This window comes from Jaculus jaculus, chromosome 7 (genome assembly GCF_020740685.1).
Source record: "Jaculus jaculus isolate mJacJac1 chromosome 7, mJacJac1.mat.Y.cur, whole genome shotgun sequence".
In the NCBI taxonomy this organism is placed as follows: Eukaryota; Metazoa; Chordata; class Mammalia; order Rodentia; family Dipodidae; genus Jaculus; species Jaculus jaculus.
In genome coordinates this window covers 80,821,148-80,840,549 of record NC_059108.1, presented here as the reverse complement: position 1 = coordinate 80,840,549, position 19,402 = coordinate 80,821,148, and the positions used below count along the sequence as shown (strand labels likewise).

The 19,402-nt window shown below is 41.2% G+C and overlaps 1 protein-coding gene across 5 annotated transcripts in view; it reads left to right on the top strand.

Annotated features, from left to right (window-relative positions):
• Hectd1 (HECT domain E3 ubiquitin protein ligase 1) overlaps positions 1-16,356 on the top strand; it is a 108,709-nt gene extending 92,353 nt beyond the window's left edge. For all 5 annotated transcript variants that reach the window (XM_045155448.1, XM_045155447.1, XM_045155446.1 and 2 more), the window contains 7 exons: positions 3,416-3,553; positions 6,192-6,799; positions 10,163-10,241; positions 10,367-10,460; positions 11,526-11,676; positions 14,952-15,096; positions 15,410-16,356. In XM_045155448.1, the coding sequence (XP_045011383.1) occupies positions 3,416-3,553; positions 6,192-6,799; positions 10,163-10,241; positions 10,367-10,460; positions 11,526-11,676; positions 14,952-15,096; positions 15,410-15,547 (1,353 nt within the window). In that variant the 3' untranslated portion in view covers positions 15,548-16,356. The remainder of the gene's footprint in view (positions 1-3,415; positions 3,554-6,191; positions 6,800-10,162; positions 10,242-10,366; positions 10,461-11,525; positions 11,677-14,951; positions 15,097-15,409) is intronic.
• Positions 16,357-19,402: the final 3,046 nt, after the last annotated feature.

The following is a 19,402-nucleotide window of genomic DNA, read 5'->3' as shown; positions in this document are numbered from 1 at the left end:
ACTCAAGGTCTTCATTCAGCCTTTAAAGCAAGCTCCCGTAACTGCTGAGTCATCTCTTCAGCCCCAAAATAAGATTTTGTTTTGTCTGGTTTTAGTTTTTGTAGGCAGAGTCTCACTGTAGCCCAGGATGATCTGTCAGGCTGGCCTTGAACTCATAGTGATCCTCCTACCTCTACCTCCCAGTGCTGGGATTAAAGATGTGTACCACCACACCTGGCTTCCAAATTTTATTTATATATATATATATATATATATATATATATATATATATATATATATATATATGTTTTTTTGTTTTTGTTGTTGTTTGTTTTCAAGGTAGGGTTTCACTCTAGTCCAGGCTAGCATGTAATTCACGATGTAGTCTCAGGGTGGCCTCAAACTCATGGTGATCCTCCTACCTCTACCTCCCAGTGCTGGGATTAAAGGCATGTACCACCAAGCCAGGCCTAAATAAGATTTTTTAAGAGAGAAGGAATGATGAGAACTAGATAGTTTGTATGTTCCACTGTGTAAAAACTGCCAGGTAACATTGAGAAAGATTTTACTTATTTTTTTTTTTTAATAGACAACTTCCATAATTGTAACCAATATCCAATGGTAATTCCCTCCCTGCCCCACTTTCCCCTTTCAAACTCCACTCTCCATCATATCCCTTCCCCCTCACAATCAGTCTCTCTTTTATTTTGATGTCATGATTTGTTCCTCCTATTATGATGGTCCCATGTAGGTAGTGTCAGGCACTGTGAGGTCATGGATATCCAAGCCATTTTGTGCCTAGAGGAGCACATTGTAAGAGTCCTACCCTTCCTTTGGCTCTTAAATTGTTTCTGCCACCTCTTCCACAAAGGACCCTGAGCCTTGGAAGATGTGATAGAGATATTTCATTGCTGAACACTCTTCTGTCACCTCTTCTCAGCACCATGGTGCCTTCTGAGTCATCCCAAGGTCACTGCCATCTGAAAAGAGAACTTTCTCTAACCAAAAGTGAGAGTAGCATTAATTTATGGGTATGAACATTAAGAGAAATACTTACTGGACAGTTTGGTGAGCATAGTATATACATTTAGCCAAATAGCAGCAACATTATACCCCTAGGGCTCATGACTACCCCATTTTGTAGGTTTTCAGTATCAGGGATGTATTCCCTCCCATGGAACAGGCAGGCCTCCAATCCAATTAGAGAGCAGTTGGTTTCACCTATAACAGACATGCCACTATTGCACCCATTGGCTCATTTGGCCTGGCTGGCCAAATATAAGGCTTGCAGAGTCCATTGTTGGATATCTCCACTGGTGATTTCTCTCTCTCCCATTGAATTGCATGCAACATGGCTTTTTCCAGCTTTCTGTCAGCTGGTCTACATGGAGGGGTTTTCAGCTCAGCTCTAGCAAGATTTCTCAGTGACTTGTAGCCCATGTATGTGGAGTCTTTAGCAATAGGGTCTTACCATCTATTCCTGGTGGGCAACCAAGGGCCTCGGCAATTGCCTGTAATGTTTTGGGGTTATCAGGGACCTCCCTGGCCAACAACTGTCTGGAAGGTATCCCATCCCTGGCGCTAAAAATTTTCTATTAACAATCTATGACTTCTAAGTGTTCCATTGTCCACAACAGTAGGTTTCCATGTGACTTATTTATATCCTCTTAGAGTTTGGTTTGCTCTCCCTCCACCTTTCCTTTACTCAGTCTCTTCCCTCCTCCCCACCCCCAGGTGGGGTCTCACTCTAGCTCAGGCTGATCTGGAATTCATTGCGTAGTCTCAGGGTGGCCTCAAACTCTTGACGATCATACCTCTGCCTCCCGAGTGCTGGGATTAAAAGGTGTGGACCACCACACCCGACCAGATTTTACTTAACTTTATGTTAATATGCTATTAGATAATCTGCATGTTTTGGAGCACATTGTTTTATAATACTTTACCTTAAATGTGCATGGTATTATATTATTGGTCTATGTTGAGAAATGTCACAGCAAATGAGGATGAAAGACATGATATTTATTATAAAGATGGTTTTGAGGCATTGCTAATATTTATTTATTTATTTATTTATTTATTTATTTATTTATTTATTTATGTTTGGTTTTTTGAGGTAGGGTCTCACTCTAGCCCAGGCTGACCTGGAATTCACTATGGAGTCTCAGGGTGGCCTTGAACTTATGGCAATCCTCCTACCTCTGCCTCCCGAGTGCTGGGATTAAAGGCGTGCGCCACCACACCCGGCCTAATTTTTATTTTTTATTTTTATTTATTTTTTATTTATTGAGAGAGAGAAAGATCTTGAATGATGGTTTACTGGTTAAGGTACTTGCCTGCAAAGCCTAAGGACACAGGTTCAATTCCCTACTACCCATGTAAGAAGACATTTTATTTATTATTTATTTATCTGAGAGAGTGAAAGAGGCAGATGAAGAGAGAAAGAATGGCATGCCAGGGCCTCTAGCCACTGCAAACAAACTGCAGACGCACATGCCACCTGTGCATCTGGCTTATGTGGGTCCTAGGGAATCAAACCTGGGCCCTTTGGCTTTGTAGGCAACTGCCTTAACTGCTCAGCCATATCTTCAGGCCTTTTTGTTTGTTTTGAGGTCAGGTTTCACTCTAGCCCAGGCAGACCTGGAATTTACTATGTAGGGTGGCCTCGAACTCATGGCTATCCTCCTGCCTCTGCCTCCCGAATGCTGGAATTAAAGGTGTGCACTATCACACCTGGCTTCAAGCCATTTTTAGATGGGGTAGAGTATGGCCAGAAACTTTGAAAGAATTTTATTTTAATTTATTTTAGAGAAAAATGGGCAGAGAGAGAGAGAAAGGTTGTGTCAGAGCCTCTAGCCACTGCAACAAATGAACTCTAGATGCATGTGCCACCTTGTGCATTTGGCTTTACATGGGTACTTAGGGAATCAAACCCAGGCCCTTAGGTTTTGCAGGCTAGCACTTTAACCACTGAGCTCTACCCCTAAAGTAATTTCTTAAAGTCACCAGCAAATGGGAAAGTTTAGGCTTTTGTTTCACAATGACACAGGTAAAATAACATTTTTCCATTATCATTTCTTCAAGCAAATGAGGTATATACAACTACTTTATCTGGATTTGGTTCCCCTTTGTTGTAGAGAACAGATTTATTATTTTGTACCTGTGGAAGACATAAACCTCCCATATGGCTGTGAACAGGAATTAAATGTATGAATAGTGCCCAGCACAGTGCCTAATGTACACTGAGCAACAAATAACATACCTCATAAGATAAAGGAGAATAAAATTTCTGGGTTGCTTATAATATGCACCATTACTACTACCAAAAGGGGTAATGTTTGGTTCAGATATAAGAAATTCTGCCAAGAACTAAATCATTTCTTTAAAAGTTGCATTTTTAAATTCACATTTATCCACCATTTATTTATTCTGATTTTAGGTTGAATTTTTAGGAGAAGAAGGAACTGGCTTGGGACCTACATTAGAATTTTATGCTCTTGTCGCAGCGGAGTTCCAAAGGACTGACTTAGGAACTTGGCTTTGTGATGACAACTTTCCAGATGATGAGTCTCGTCATGTAAGATTTATTACTGTCTTGTGTTTTGAGTTACTCTGGTTTTGGGAAGTGTGAAACACAGTTCATGTTTTCAGAACACAGGTTCTTTACTTCTATTTTTTGGTTTTTCAATGTGGGGCCTTACTCTCAGGCTGACCTAGAGTTCACTACACAGTCTCAGGGTGACCTCAGACTGTCAGTGATCCTCCTACCTCTGCCTTCTGAGTGCTGGGATTAAAGGCATGTGCCACCATGTCTAGCTACTTCCACTTTAAAAACTACCATTTGTTCCGGGCATGGTGACGCATGCCTTTAATCCCAGCACACAGCAGGCAGAGGTAGGAGGATTGCCATGAGTTTGAGGCCACCCTGAGACTACATAGTGAATTCCAGGTCAGCCTGGGCTAGAGTGAGAGCCTACCTTGATAAACAAACAACAACAACAACAAAAAAAAATTTGCTTATTTTTAAAATTCTAGTAATTCGGCTAGAGTGATGTCTCTGCAGTTAAAGGCACTTGTTTGCAAAGCCTGACAGCCCAGATTTGATTCTCTAGTACCCACATAAATCCAGATGCCCAGTGTGACAAATATGTCTGGAACTCATATGCAGCAGCAAAAGGCCCTGGCACCCACTCATTCATTCTGTCTCCTTCCCTCTAACCCCCTCCCCAAGTAAATAAATAAAAATGAACAGTCTTCTTTCTTTTTTTCTGATACAGAGTCTGTAAGCCAGGCTGATCTTGAACTCACTGCAATTCTCCTACCTCAGTCTCCCAAATGTGCCACCATGCCCAGCAATAATTTTCATACAGGTACATCATGTATTTTGATCATAATTACATCCCCCCTGTCTTGGCCCACCCCCACTAGACCCCTTTTTCTACTTTGACATCTTTTTATTATCATTATTTATTTGTAAGAGAGAGAGAGAAAGGCAGGTAGAGTAGAGAGAGGATGGGAAATGCTAGGACTTCTAGCCAATGCAAACGAACTCCAAATGGCATATACTACCTAGTTCATCTGGGTTATGTAGGTACTGGGGAATTGAACCTGGTTTCTTAGGCTTCACAGGCAAGCACCTTAACCACTTAGGCACCTCTCCAGCTGTCTACATTGATATCTTTTTCATATTTGTGACCCACTAATCTTACTTGGGTTGCTGCATGAGCATGGCTGGGTGGTTATTTACTGGAGCGTGTAACTCACTATCGGCTACACCACTGCAGAAACCATTTCCCCCTCCCCTAGAACTGTTAACAGCTAGTAATGCCTCTCCTTGTGTACCATACCATCCTGATGGAATGTTGATGGAAGCATTGTTATGCAGTTCTGGTGAAAGAAACAGCAACCACTGTGATGTCGTGAATGCAATGGGCATGACATGTCCTGAAGACAGCATTCCACAGCACTCCTTCCCATCTTTTGGCTCTTAGATTCTTTCTGCCCTTTCTTCCTTACCATTCCCTGAGCCTTGGAAAGCATGATAGTGATGTGCTGAGTACTCAACAGTCACTTATTCTCAGTATTTAAAAATATATTTTTTATTTCTGTATTTATGAGAGAAAGAAGCAGATTCAGAAAGAGGGAGAGAGGAAGAGGGGAGGGAGGGAGAGAGGGGGAGGGAGAGCAAGAGCACATTAGGGCCTCCAGCTGTTGCAAATGAACCCTAAATGTATGTACCACCTTGTGTATCTGGCTTTACGTGGGTACTGGGAAATAGAGCCTTGGTTCTTTGGCTTTGCAGGCAGGTGCCTTAACTGCGAAGCCATCTCTTAGGCTCTTTTAGCATTTTTTCCCCCCTGAGATAGGATCTCACTCTAGCCCAGGCTGACTGGAATACACTATGTTATCTCAGGCTGGCCTCAAACTCATAGCAATCTTCCTACCTCAGACTCCCAAGTGCTGGGATTAAAGGCATGTGCCACCACGCCTGGCTGTAACTTTTAAAAATATGTATATTTTTTAAAAAAATTTTTTTATTAATTTTATTTATTTATTTATTTATTTGAGAGCGACAGACACAGAGAGAAAGACAGATAGAGGGAGAGAGAGAATGGGCACGCCAGGGCTTCCAGTCTCTGCAAACAAACTCCAGACACATGCGCCCCTTTGTGCATCTGGCTAACGTGGGACCTGGGGAACTGAGCCTCGAACCGGGGTCCTTAGGCTTCACAGGCAAGCGCTTAACCGCTAAGCCATCTCTCCAGCCCTATTATTTCTTTATAAGAAAGAAAGATTATTTTCAGTATTTTAATGAGTTTTAAGTCTCCCTAGTAACTGCCCACTGCAAAAAGAAGCTTCTGTGACCAGAGCTGAAAGCAGTACTAATCTATGGGTATAATTTTTAAAAGATAAAATTTGAGCCACGCGTGGTGGCGCACGCCTTTAATCCCAGGCCTCAGGAGTCAGAGGTAGGAGGATCGCTGCAAATGCAAGGCCACCCTGAGACTCCATAGTTAATTCCAGGTCAGCCTGGGCTCAAGTGAGACCCTACCTCAAAAAAAAAAAATAAGATAAAAAGAAACAAATTTGGTTGCCAACAGCTATACATCTACATTAATGTAGCTAAATTTAATGTTTATGTAAGTTTTTCCTTCGATGGGAATGATAGGTTTATTTACTACTACCTGTTTGTCTTTTCCTTTCTAAAAACTTAGGTTGATCTTGGAGGTGGATTGAAGCCTCCTGGATACTATGTGCAACGATCATGTGGACTGTTCACAGCGCCATTTCCACAAGACAGTGATGAACTTGAACGGATCACAAAGCTCTTCCATTTTCTTGGGATTTTCTTGGCCAAATGTATTCAAGACAACAGACTTGTGGACCTGCCTATTTCTAAACCTTTCTTTAAACTCATGTGTATGGGTGACATTAAAAGCAATATGAGTAAACTGATTTATGAGTCACAAGGTGACAGAGACTTCCACTGTACTGAAAGTCAGTCTGAAGCTTCCACAGAAGAAGGCCATGACTCCCTCTCAGTAGGAAGCTTTGAGGAGGATTCAAAATCAGAATTCATTCTTGATCCCCCTAAACCCAAGCCCCCAGCTTGGTTTAATGGACTCTTAACTTGGGAAGACTTTGAACTAGTAAATCCACACAGAGCCAAATTTTTAAAAGAAATTAAAGATCTTGCTATCAAGAGACGCCAGATTTTAAGCAACAAAGGTCTTTCTGAAGATGAGAAGAACACAAAATTACAGGAACTAGTTCTCAAGAATCCATCAGGTTCTGGACCTCCACTTAGTATAGAGGACTTAGGGTAAGCTTTGTGTTTACTCCTTAACAAATGTGTATATTCAGAAGTTGCAAAAGATAATGCTCAGTACCAAAATAATAGCATTTTAATCATCAAACTTCTGGAAGATATCCAAATCTCCAAATATGATAAGTTTATATCTTGTATAAAAATACAGCCTACCTATCAAAAAGCTCAGAAGTGGTGTATAAACCTTATAAACCTTATACCCAGTGCATAGTCAATCACCTCAGATACTGCAGCTCCTGATGTCATTTCCATATATACATGCCATTATCATACCTTCAAGTCCATTGTCCTGTGTTTCTGTGTTAGCTTCTAGGTTTTCATGTTTTCTGTTGAATGTTTGATGATGGTGGTGGGAAGTTGTTTGGTAAATGGCTACACAGTCATATTGTTGTGTTAAGTGTTTTAGTCACAAGTGGACCACATACACAAAGTTGGTCCTATAAAGTTATTGTGGACTTTAAATTTCTGTCACCTGATCACTTGTCTTTTCACTGTATGCTTAATATATTTACATACACAAATACTTACCATTGTGTTGCCCTCTGTATTCAGTATAGTAACATGTTCTGTAGTTTCATAGACTAGAATATGTCAATACCACATAGCCTAGGTGTGTAGTAAGCTATACCATCTAGATCTGTGTAAAAAAAAAAAAAAAAAAGCCTAATTACACATTTCTAAGAATGTATCCCCATTATTGAGGAATACACACATGCACTCATTCACTCATTTTCTCTTGGTTTTGCAAGGTAGAGTCTCATTCTAGCTCACACTGACCTGGAATTCACTGTGGAGTCTCAGGGTACGCTCGAACTCACGGTGATCCTCCTTACCTCTGCCTCCTGAGAGCAGGGATTAAAGGAGTGTGCTACCACACACAGCTCACACACACACCTACCTTCCTTCCTTCCTTCCTTCCTTCCTTCCTTCCTTCCTTCCTTCCTTCCTTCCTTCCTTCCTTCCTTCCTTCCTTCCTTTCTGTCTTTCTTTTTTGATTTTTGTGTGTGGGTTATATGCAAATGAACATGCCTATTGTGCATGCATCTGGAAGACAGAGGAAGATGTTGCATGTCCTCTTATTCTTTTGCCATATTTCTTTCTTCATGGGGGAGGGGAGTCTTACAAATATGTTTCTCTAATAATTCAATATGAAAATATTTAGTTCAATGGTTTTTTTTATGTAAGGAAGCAAAGATTGGTAACAGTTGTCCTAATAGTTTTGTGCACTGGGTTTTGCATTTAAAGCCCGTTCTCTATTTACCTCTTTTCTTTCTCTATCACTCTCAAATAAATAAAAATAAACAAACATTTAAAAAAAATTTAGCCTGGGGGGCGGGAGAAATGGTTTTAGTGGTTAAGGCATTTGCCTGCAAAGCCTAAAGACCCTGGTTCAATTCCCCAGGACCCACGTAAGCTAGATGCACAAAGGGAACACATGCACCTGGAGTTCATTTGCAATGGCTAGATGCCCTGGCCTGCCCACTCTCTTTCTCTCTATCTGCCTCTCTCTCTTTCTCAAATAAATATTTTTTTAAAAAATTAGCCTTGGGAACTGGAGAGATGGCTTAGCAGTTAAGGCACTTGCCCACAAAGCCAAAGGACCCAGGTTCAATTCCGCAGTACCCACATAAAGCACATACATCTGGAGTTGGTTTGCAGTAGCTAGGGGCCCTGGCGTACCCATACTGTCTCTATTTGCCTTGCTCTTGCTCTCTCTCTCATTTTTTTTTTTAATTTAGCCTTAGAAAGGGAAAGGGGGGTAGGGAATTACCATGGTTTATTGTCTATAACTATGGAACTCGTCAAATCAAGAAAAAAATTTAGCCCTCGAAGCCAGTTATGGTGGTTTACCGTTTAATCCCAGCACTTGGGAGGCAGAGGTAGGAGGTTTACCATGAGTTTGATTTCATCCTGAGACTATATAGTGAATTCCAGGTCAGCCTGGGCTACAGTGAGACCCTACCTTGAACCTCCACCCCTTAAAAAAATTAACCATAGTCAGGTGTGGTGGTGCATGCCTTTAAGCCCAGCACTGAGAAGGCAGAGGTAGGGGGATTCCTGTGTGTTTAAGGCCGCCCTGAGACTACATAGTGAATTCCAGATAAGCCTGGGCTAGAGTGATATGCTACTTCAAAAAACAAACAAACCAAATTTTAAAAAAATAGCCTTGGGGCTGGGGAGGTGGCTCAGCCATTAATGGAGTTTGCTTGCAAAGTCTGTTGGCCCTGGTTTGATTCACCAGGACCCACATATAACCAGTCGCAAAATGGTACATGTGTCTGGAGTTTGTTTTCAGTGGCAAGAGGCTCTGGTGCATGCATGTGTGTGCACATCCACACAAATACTTTTTTTTTTAATTTGCTGTTGGGGGGCTGAAGAGATGGATCAGTAGTTAAGGTTCTTGCTTGCAAAGCCTAACAACCTGGGTTTGATAACCCACTACCCACATAATGCCAGTTGCACAGTGGCACATGTGTCTAGAAGTTGATTGCAGCAGCTGGAAGCCCTGTTGTGCCCATTCTCTTCTCTCACTCTTCATGTTTCTGTGCTTGCAAATAATAAATAAAACATATTTTTTAAAAATACTGTTGAGGAGTCTAGAGGTACGATTAATTCAGTAATAGAGTGCTTACCATATATACCCAATGCCCTAGGTTAAATCCCCAGTACTGCAAGCAAATTAATTTTTAAAAAAGTAAGAATAGGCTGGGTATGGTGGCACAAACCTTTAGGTCCAGCACTTGCCAGGCAGAGGTACGAGGGTTGCCCAGCCTGGGACTATATTTTCTGTTAATTTATTAGAGAGAGGGAGAATGAGAATTGGGTGCATCAGGGCCTCTAGTTACTGCAAACAAACTCCAGACACATGTGGATTTAGGGAATCAAACCTGGGTCCTTAGGCTTTGCAGGCAAGTGCATTATCTGCTAAACCATCTCTCCTGCCCCAGCCTGGGACAATAGATTGAGGTCCAGGTTAGTCTGGGGTACAGTAAGAGGGTGGTAGAGGTAGAAGAATCGCCATGAGTTCAAGGCCACCCTGAGACTACATAGTGCATTTCAGGTCAGCCTGAGCTAGAGTGAGACCCTACCTCTAAAAAAAAAAAAAAAAAAAAAGAAAGAAAAAAAAAAGAAAGAAAGAAAGAAAAGAAAAGCCATCAACAAACAAAAATAAACTAGACATCCCATATTGAGTCCAGGAACCAACCAGGTATTGATTTTCTTGATGAACAATGGGAGCAGTTAAGGTTTTGGCAGCCATATTATAAAAATTAATCATATTTCTCATAAGTAGTTTTTAAAAATTAAACACTAAATATTGCTAAATGTCAATTAATCAAACTTATCTTGTTTTCACAGTTTAAATTTCCAGTTTTGTCCTTCCTCAAGAATCTATGGTTTTACAGCTGTGGATCTCAAGCCAAGTGGTGAAGATGAGGTAAATATTTTGTTCTTAACTACAGTTAAGCTCTGAAACATGCTTTTAACAAGGCCAGGTGTACTAAGTGCTCCTAAATAGTCTTAAGATAATAATATTTAATTTTGGCAACTTTTCCTGTGCAGATGATAACAATAGATAATGCAGAAGAATACGTGGACTTGATGTTTGACTTTTGTATGCATACAGGCATTCAAAAACAGATGGAAGCCTTTAGAGGTAATGTAAAAGGGTAATAATTCCTTTCCTTTTACTTTGAGAAAGTTAAGATTAAGATCAAAGTGTCTCATAATCTACTAACTTGCAGGCAAGTGCCTTAACTGCTAAACCATCTCTCCAGCCCCAGCCTGGGACAATAGATTGAGGTCCAGGTTAGTCTGGGCTACAGTAAGAGGGAGGCAGAGGGAAGAGAATCAACATGAGTTCAAGGCCACCCTGAGATTACATAGTGAATTCCAGGTCAGCCTGTACTAGAGTGAGACCCTACCTCAAAAAACCAAAAAAAAAAAAAATGATTACATACATGGTACATTACATGATGAGAGTGAATTAAACTGTAAATCACTAGGAAACATGAACATAGCTTTGGCTGCTTACCTGGTACTACTGATGAGTTCCAGTTGGGTAGTTAAGTAAATTTACCTATTAACCATAGTGCCAAGTCTCCCGCTGTTCAAGTCTGTGGTATTAAACAGATGCTTCCCTGTCCTTTTTTTGTGGGTGGGGATTGAGGCCCAAGGAAAGCTGTTTTATTTATTTATTTATTTTTATTCATTTATTAGAGGCAGAGAGAGAGATTGAGAATGGGTGCACCAGGGCCTCTAGCCACTGCAAACAAACTCCAGACGCATGTGTCACCTTGTGCATCTGGCTTACGTGGGTCTTGGGGAATTGAACCTGGGTCCTTTGGCTTTGCAGGGTAATACCTTAACCGCTGAACCTTCCCTCTAGCCCTTGGTTTGGTTTTTTGAGGTAGGGTCTCACTGTAGCCCAGGCTGACCTGGAATTCACTATGTAGTCTCAGGATGGTCTTGAACTCAAGGCAATCCTCCCACCTCTGCCTCCCAAGTGCTGGGTGTGTGCCACCACCTGGCTCTTTTGACCCCCCCCCAGGCTATTTTAACTTACATATATTTAAAACACTTAGGATGTTTTTCTGGGTTTTTTTTTTTTTGTCCAGTTAATTGATGGGTAGTTAGATTTGTTAAATTTGTTAATTTGGCATCCTAAATTAGAAACTGACTTGTGTTTGTTTTTTGTGTTTTTGGTGTATGTGAACTATAGATGGGTTTAATAAAGTTTTTCCAATGGAGAAATTAAGTTCCTTCAGCCATGAAGAAGTCCAGATGATTCTGTGTGGAAATCAGTCACCATCTTGGGCAGCAGAGGATATTATCAATTACACTGAACCTAAGCTGGGCTATACACGTGACAGGTACATGCTGATAATGTCCAAGATCTACAAAATTGGTTTATATCCAACAATCAAATAGCAGATTATCAAAAGAAGTTTAGAGTTAACATTCATAAATGAGAAATTTGTGAAGATGTCAGGTAACACAGCCAATGATGAGGCTATTGTTCAAATTCCTTTTCTCATTGTGCTTGTTATTTTAAAAATTAGGTAAAGAGCTGGGCATTGTGGTGTACACCTTTAATCCAAGCACTTGGGAGGCAGAGGTAGGATGATTGCCATGAGTTCAAGGCCACCCTGAGACTACATAGTGAATTCCAGGTCAGCCTGGGCTATAGTGGACCCTAACTTGAAAAAAAAAGAAAAAGAAAGCCAGGTGTGGTGGCACATACCTTTAATCCCAGCACTTGGGAGGCAGAAGTAGGAGGATTGCCATGAGTTCAAGACCACCCTGAGAATACAGAATGAATTTCAGGTCAGCCTGGACTAGAGTAAAACCTTACCTCGAAAAACCAAAAAAAGAAAAAAGGAAAACAATATTATATAAAGGGCTGGAGAAATGGCTTATAAGGCACTTGCCTGCACAGCCTAAGGACCCATGTTTGACTCTTCAGGTCCCACATAAGCCAGGTGACACATGTGTACAAGGTGGTATATGCATCTGAAGGTCCTGATGTGCCAGTTCATTCTTCCTTCCTCTTTCCCTCCCCCCCCAATAAAAAAATCACAAAACATTGGGAAAAATTAAGCTGGTTCATGGTACTGCATATGTAGTAACTTTATTTTTTTTATTTTTATTTTTGGCCAGGCATGGTGATGCATGCCTTTAATCCTGGCAATTGGGAGGCTGAGGTAGAAGGGGTTTGATGCCAGCCTGAGACTACAGTAGTGAATTCCAGGTCATCCTGGGCTAGAGTGAGACCCTACCTCTAAAATCCAAAAAACAACCAGGCGTGTGTGTGTGTGTGTGTATAGGTGTCCTTGTATCCTAGGTTGACTTGGAATTAACTATGTAGTCTAAGGTTGGCCTTGAACTCATGGTGATCCTCCTACCTCTGCCTCCCAAGTGCCTGGCCTAGATTTTTTAGTAATGAAGTCACTATTGATGAATTTCAGTGGCTTTTGAATTTCATTAAATGAGATTATATAGACTGTATACTTCAATGATATGGCTATAAATTTCACCCATGTTGTAGCATATGGTTGTAGTTCATTTCATTGATAGGTAGTATTTTGTTATACAAATGAATCATGAGGTAATTGATTTTTTTGTTGTTGTTGCTGTTGTGAGGCAGGGTCTTTACTCAAGCCCTGGTTGGCCTCAAACTCACAGTGATCCTCCTACCTCTGCCTCCCAAGTGCTAGGATTAAAGGTGTGCTGGCACACCACACTTGGCTTGGTAGTCGATTATTTTACCCAAATGAAAATGATTAATTCAAGTCCCCTTTGATAAATTCAGCCTTATTTGGATTAATTATGCAAGTGTGTTTTGAGCTTTTCTGGTCTATAACTATGTTGAATGCGTAATTTTATACTTCATTAGTTTCAGTTCTTACGATGTGAGAGTGTCTTTGAGGAATTTTTTTTTTTTCCCCCCTGAGGTAGGGTCTCACTTTAGCCCAGGCTGACCTGGAATTCGCTGTGTTCATGGTGGCCTTGAACTCTAGGTGATCCTCCTACCTTTGCCTCCCAAGTTTTGGGATTAAAGGCATGTGCCACCACACCTGGCCTGAGGATGTTTAAATTACTTACCTGTGTGCATACCGGGGTCACTTTTTTTTTTTTTTAATGTGAGAGAGTGGGGTGGGGGAAAAGAATTGATCCACCAGGGCCCTCAGCCATATTGCAGTGGAGCTCCAAATGTGTGTGCCCCCTTGTGTGCATGTGCAGCATTGGGTACTTACATCACTGCATCTGGGACCTGCAGAGTTGAACATGGGTCCTTAGGCTTCACAGGCAAGCACCTGAACTGCTAAGCCATCTCCAGCCTATACCAGGGTCTCTTGCCATTGCAAACTAGCACCCATCTGACCTTACGCTAGGGAATGGAACCCAGGCAAGCAGACATTGCAAGCAAGCACATATAACTGTTGAGCCATTGCCCCAGCCCATCTTTGAGGTGTTTTGCTTTTACTTTTATTTATTTATTTGAGAGAGAAAGAGGCTAATAGAGAACGGGAACCCTGCAAAGAACTCTAGATACAGGTGCCACATTGTGCATCTGGCTTATATGGGTTCTGGGGAATCCAAAGAGTTCTTTAGCTTTGCAGGCAAGTACCTTGACCATTAAACCATTTCTCCAGCCCCCATCTTTGAGGCTTTAAAAGTAGTTTGGCTGGAGAGATGGCTTAGAGGTTAAGGCGGTTGCCTGTGCAAAACCTAACAACCTGGATTAAGAGTCCCCAGTACCCACAGAAAGCCAGATGCACAGTGGCACATGCATCTAGAGCTTGTTTGCAGTGGCTGGAGGCCCTGGTGTGCCCATTCTCTCTCTCTCTCTCTCCCCCCTTGCAAATAAATTTAAAAAAAAAAAATTTAAAAAGGAAGTTTGTAGGTTGGAGAGATGGCTCAACAGTTAAGGCGTTTGCCTACACAGTTTAACAACCTGAGTTTGATTCTCTAATAAGCAAGATACACAAAGTGGCACATACATCTGGAGTCTGTTTGCAGTGGCTAGATGCAGTGGTGCTACCGTTCTCTCCCTCTCTCTACTTGTTAATAAATAAATAAACAAGGGCTGGAGAGATTGCTTAGTGGTTAAGGCATTTGCCTGCAAAACCAAAGGACTCTGGTTCGATTCCCAGGTCCCATGTAAGCCACATGCACAAAGTAGTGCGTATGTCTGGAATTTGTTTGCAACCACTGGAGACCCAGGTGCACCCATTTTCTTCCTCCCTCCCTCCATCTCCCTTTCCCTCTCTCTCTCTCTCTCAATTAATAGTAAAACAAAGAACAATTTTTTTGAGGGGGTGTTTCAAGGTAGGGTTTCACTCTAGCCCAGGCTGACTTGGAATTCACTCTTTATTCTCAGGGTGGCCTTGAACTCATGGTGATCCTCCTATACCTCTGCCTCCTAAGTGCTGGGATTAAAGGCATGTGACACCATGACCAGCTTCCAAAATAATTTTTAAGTAGCTTGTGTTAGCCCTTTTCCTATCTACCAGTCTCTAGGTGTTCTTGTTCTTCTGACATGTTGATTTGAAAGAGAGGGTTTACAATGTAGTAGTGGTGTTTTTCCATTTAAAATCTACTGTCATAACTATACTTCAGCATAACTGTACTTTTGTTTTTTCAGTCCTGGTTTCCTTAGGTTCGTCAGGGTTTTATGTGGCATGTCCTCAGATGAAAGGAAAGCATTCCTGCAATTTACCACTGGCTGTTCAACCCTACCCCCCGGTGGATTGGCTAACCTGCATCCCAGGCTCACCGTTGTCCGAAAGGTACAAACTAGTTAACCCAATGGTATTTAGTTACCTTAGGATTGAAAAGAAGAAAAACTCACCTTTCTTTGTTTATTTTTATTTATTTATTTGAGAGCAACAGACAGAGAGAGAGAAGGGCAGATAGATAGAAGGGGTGCACCAGGGCCTCCAGCCACTGCAAATGAACTCCAGACACATGCACTCCCTTGTGCATCTGGCTAATGTGGGGCCTGGGGAATCGAGCCTCGAACCGGGGTCCTTGGGCTTCACAGGCAAGTGCTTAACTGCTAAGCCATCTCTCTAGCCCTGTGTTTTCCCTTTCTTTCTATAGGTTGATGCTACTGATGCAAGCTATCCATCAGTTAATACATGTGTGCATTATCTTAAGTTGCCTGAATATTCTTCTGAGGAGATCATGAGAGAGCGTTTGCTGGCTGCTACAATGGAGAAAGGCTTTCATCTCAATTGAGTTTTGAGGTGTGGTGTGAGACATCAGAGACTTGAAATACTAGTGAAGCCTCATGTATTTGTGTGCAGAGAAGTGTATGATCCTCCACGCTAATGACACTTGCCTTGTTTTCCACCCGTAAGGCTTTAAGAACGTATGGACTAAGTTCGTTAGCTGCTAATGACAAAACAGATCTTAACTACCCAGCCAGCAGGTGCACAGCACGGGGCGCTGTGTTGCTTTACAAGGGCTTATGTGACTGGAAAAGGTGGTCCTACTTGACTGTTCCAAAGAGCAGCTTCTAAGATCTTCAGTGTTCACTGGTAAATTTCTAAAAGTGTGTTTGTATAAAGTTTGTCATTATTTCATACTACATACACTACAGTTGCCATCACCTATCCTTGTTTTGCTGGCTTTTTAGCTACTTGGTCAAAAATACCGCTTCCTTAAAACAGAGTTAATGAGCATCTCAAGCTTTTCCTTTTCCTTTTTAACGATACCTGCACTGTCAGAGTGTTCTAGTGTTCTCTCTTTTGTTTGGCATATAATCATGCACAACCTTTTTATTTCTTTGAGGTGGGAGTATATTTGTTCTCCTAAATGCCATTAAATAAAGAAAGATCAAATTCTGAAGTATGTTTGTGCAGCTCAAAAACAGATATTTTAAGGGAGGGGAAGACACTGGTCTAAGTGCAAGGCACACTGAAAACAACTTTTATGTTTGATTGTATTTTCTTTGTATATTACAAACATTTATTTAACTTGTTGCAGTTTGAAGTAAATTTCCAAAATGTATGCTCAACAGTAATCATTAAAATGTTTGCAGCGCACAGACTTTCATGTGTTTCCTCGCTATCACCAGACCTAACAGCTTAACCAGATGACTTTTTGAAATTGAAAATATTCGTTTCATTTTCTGAAATTACTGCATGAATACAGTATTACACTAACTAAAATTGTAGGACTAGAAGAAACATATACTGAAAACCTTCTGCCCATTTGCTGTTGATTAGTTGTGAAATACCCTCTAGACTCGTGCCCTTGCTTCTTGAGTGCTGGGATTGCAGGGGTGAGCTACCGTGCCTGGCTTGTGTTACTGCTTACCCCTGTGCCTTCAGGGAAGTGGAGGTATGAGATAAAGAATGACTTCTAAGGGACTGGAGAAATAGCTCAGCAATTGAAGACACTTGCTTACAAAGCCTGATGAGTGGGGTTTGATTCCCAGTTCCCCAGTACACATGTAAAGCCAGATGCACAAAGTGGCATTCATGATGTAGTCTCAGGGTAGCCTTGAATTCAGCTATCCTCCTACCTCCGCCTCCCAAGTGCTGGGATATAAGGCATTACCATGCCTGACTCTTTTATTATTTAATATATTTATATTAGAGGGGGGGGGGACGGGCGTGCCAGGGCCTTCAGCTACTGCAAACTCCAGATGCATGCGCCACCTTGTGCATCTGGCTTATGTGGGTCCTGGGTAATCAAGCCTGGGTCCTATGGTTCTGCAGGCAAGTGCCTTAACTGTTGAGCCATCTCTCCAGCCCTCTTTTCTTTTTTGAAGCAGGGTCTCACTCTAGCCCAGGCTGGCCTCAAACTTACGGTGATTCTCCTACTTGGTGGCATATACCACCAAGTCTGGCTTCTTTGGCATACTTTAAATGATTACTTATTGTAATTTAAATATACTTTAAATGATTACTTATTGTACCTAACACAATGTAAATATTATGTAAATATTTATTAATCTGAAGAAGTCTGTTCATGTTCACTATAGGTACTTTTCTCCCTAGCACTGTCAGTATGTTCTTGGTTGAATCATCTGATAGGAAACCTGCAGATAAGGAGGACTCACTACACTGCTGTTATTTGTTATATCAGAATGTTGTGATTGTATAGTCAGAGCCAGCTTACTTTATGAGCTTCAGTTATAACGATACTTAAATATGTCACCTATGATTTAATGGTTTCACAAAGTGGTAAGTTTTAATTTCTCTTTATTTGCATGTATATGTGCTGAAGTAGTGGGTGTATATGATTGAAACCTAGTTCATGTGGATAGTATTGCTATTATTTAGATCTCTTTAAGTCTGCCAGGTCAGGCATAGTAGCTCATGCCTTTAATCTCAGCACTTAGGAGACTGAGGCAGGAGGATCACCATGAGTTGCCAACATGAGGCTACAGAGTGAGTTTCAGGTCATAATGGGCTGAAGTGAGATCTTGTCTCAAAAAAAAAATAAAATCTGTGATAAGGCCTTCATGACCCCACAGTGATTAACCCTACTGAGGAGTGCTCCAGGAAAATAGGAGCAGGGGCAAGGAGATAAAAGAATATGTTTATACATACATAATTACTTGTCAGTATTTAGCTTTTATGAAGGTTAGCTGAGCAGTGGGGCTGGTAAAGTAGTCTGTATCCTGTTTATATATAGTCCATGAGCTAAATGTGTTAATGATATGAAATTTAAATTTCTTTTCTTTTTTTTTTTTCTTTTCTCCCTTAAGACAAGGTCTCTAGCCAGGCTGGCCTCATATTCCCTATGTAATGAAGGATGACCTTGAACTCCTGAACCTCCTGCCTCCACCTCATAAATGCTGGAATATATGCCACCATGGTCATTTTATGGGATACTGGGAATTAAATTTCAGAGTTCATTGTTGACTTAGGACACGGTCATGTTCATTTATGAACTATGCAATTGCTTTGCATTTCACTGGCAGAGTGGAGTAGATAACTGGGCCCATGAAGTTAAATGTTTATTATCCAGCCTTTACAGAACTAAGTGCACCAAATTAGTTTACTATAGTGGTAAACTGAGGAGTCTTATAACATCAGTAACTTGTTTTCCAAGTCTTTTATGGGTGAAACATCAGTTCACTTTTAGTCTGATATTCTCTAAAGGTACTAAAATCTGTGCCAAGATATAATTCATCTACTATTTTAATGTGACCCAAAAATTAATTTTGTTCACTCCCTAGCTACTTCTGGTGTACCAGTTTTAGCAGTTACCTGAATGTGCTATTGATTGCCTACCAAGTAGGACATTTTTTTTCATAGCTGCTGTCTCAGAAATAATGCCAAAGCACTTTGATCTAGATGGGGCTTTCCCCACACCTTGATGACTTAATACACATACTACTCATTTTTCCCACGAGTCAGACGTCATCCTTCTGCCTTTCTGGATGATTCTAGAACAACTCAGGTTTGTTTTTGGAGTCCACTATGACTAATTTTATCAGTTTCTGTAGATGATTTTTAAAAAATATTTATATGAGAGAGATTGAGAGAGAATGGGCATACCCACTGCAAACAAACTCCAGATGCATGTGCCACCTGTGTATCTACCTTATGTAGATTCTGGGGAATCGAACTTGGGTCCTTCGGCTTGGCAGGTCAGCACCTTTACCACTAAGCCATCTCCCAGACCCTGTGATTTTTTTTTTTTTTTTTCTCAAGGTAGCATCTCACTCTAGCCTAAGCTGACCTGGAACTTACTCTGTAGCCCCAGGCTAGCCTAAAACTCACAGCTATCCTACTACCTCTGCCTCCTGAGTGCTAGGAGTTAAAAATGTTCAGAAACTCTTTTCTCCATCTTTACACACATGTGAGAGAGAACAGTATAGTGCTAAATTGTCAGGCTCTACAATGTCTATTAATGTCCTTTTGGAGAACTAAGTTGCAAATGAAAAAACTCTTGAAGGGCTGGGCTCGCTGGTGCACACCTTTAATCACTGCACTTGGAAGGCAAAGGTAGGTGGGTTGCCATGAGTTCAAGGCCATCCTGAGACTATATTGGTGAATTCCAGGTCAGCCTGGACTAAAGTGAGACCCTACCTGGAAAAACCAAAAAAAAAAAAAAAAAAAAAAAGGAAGAAAA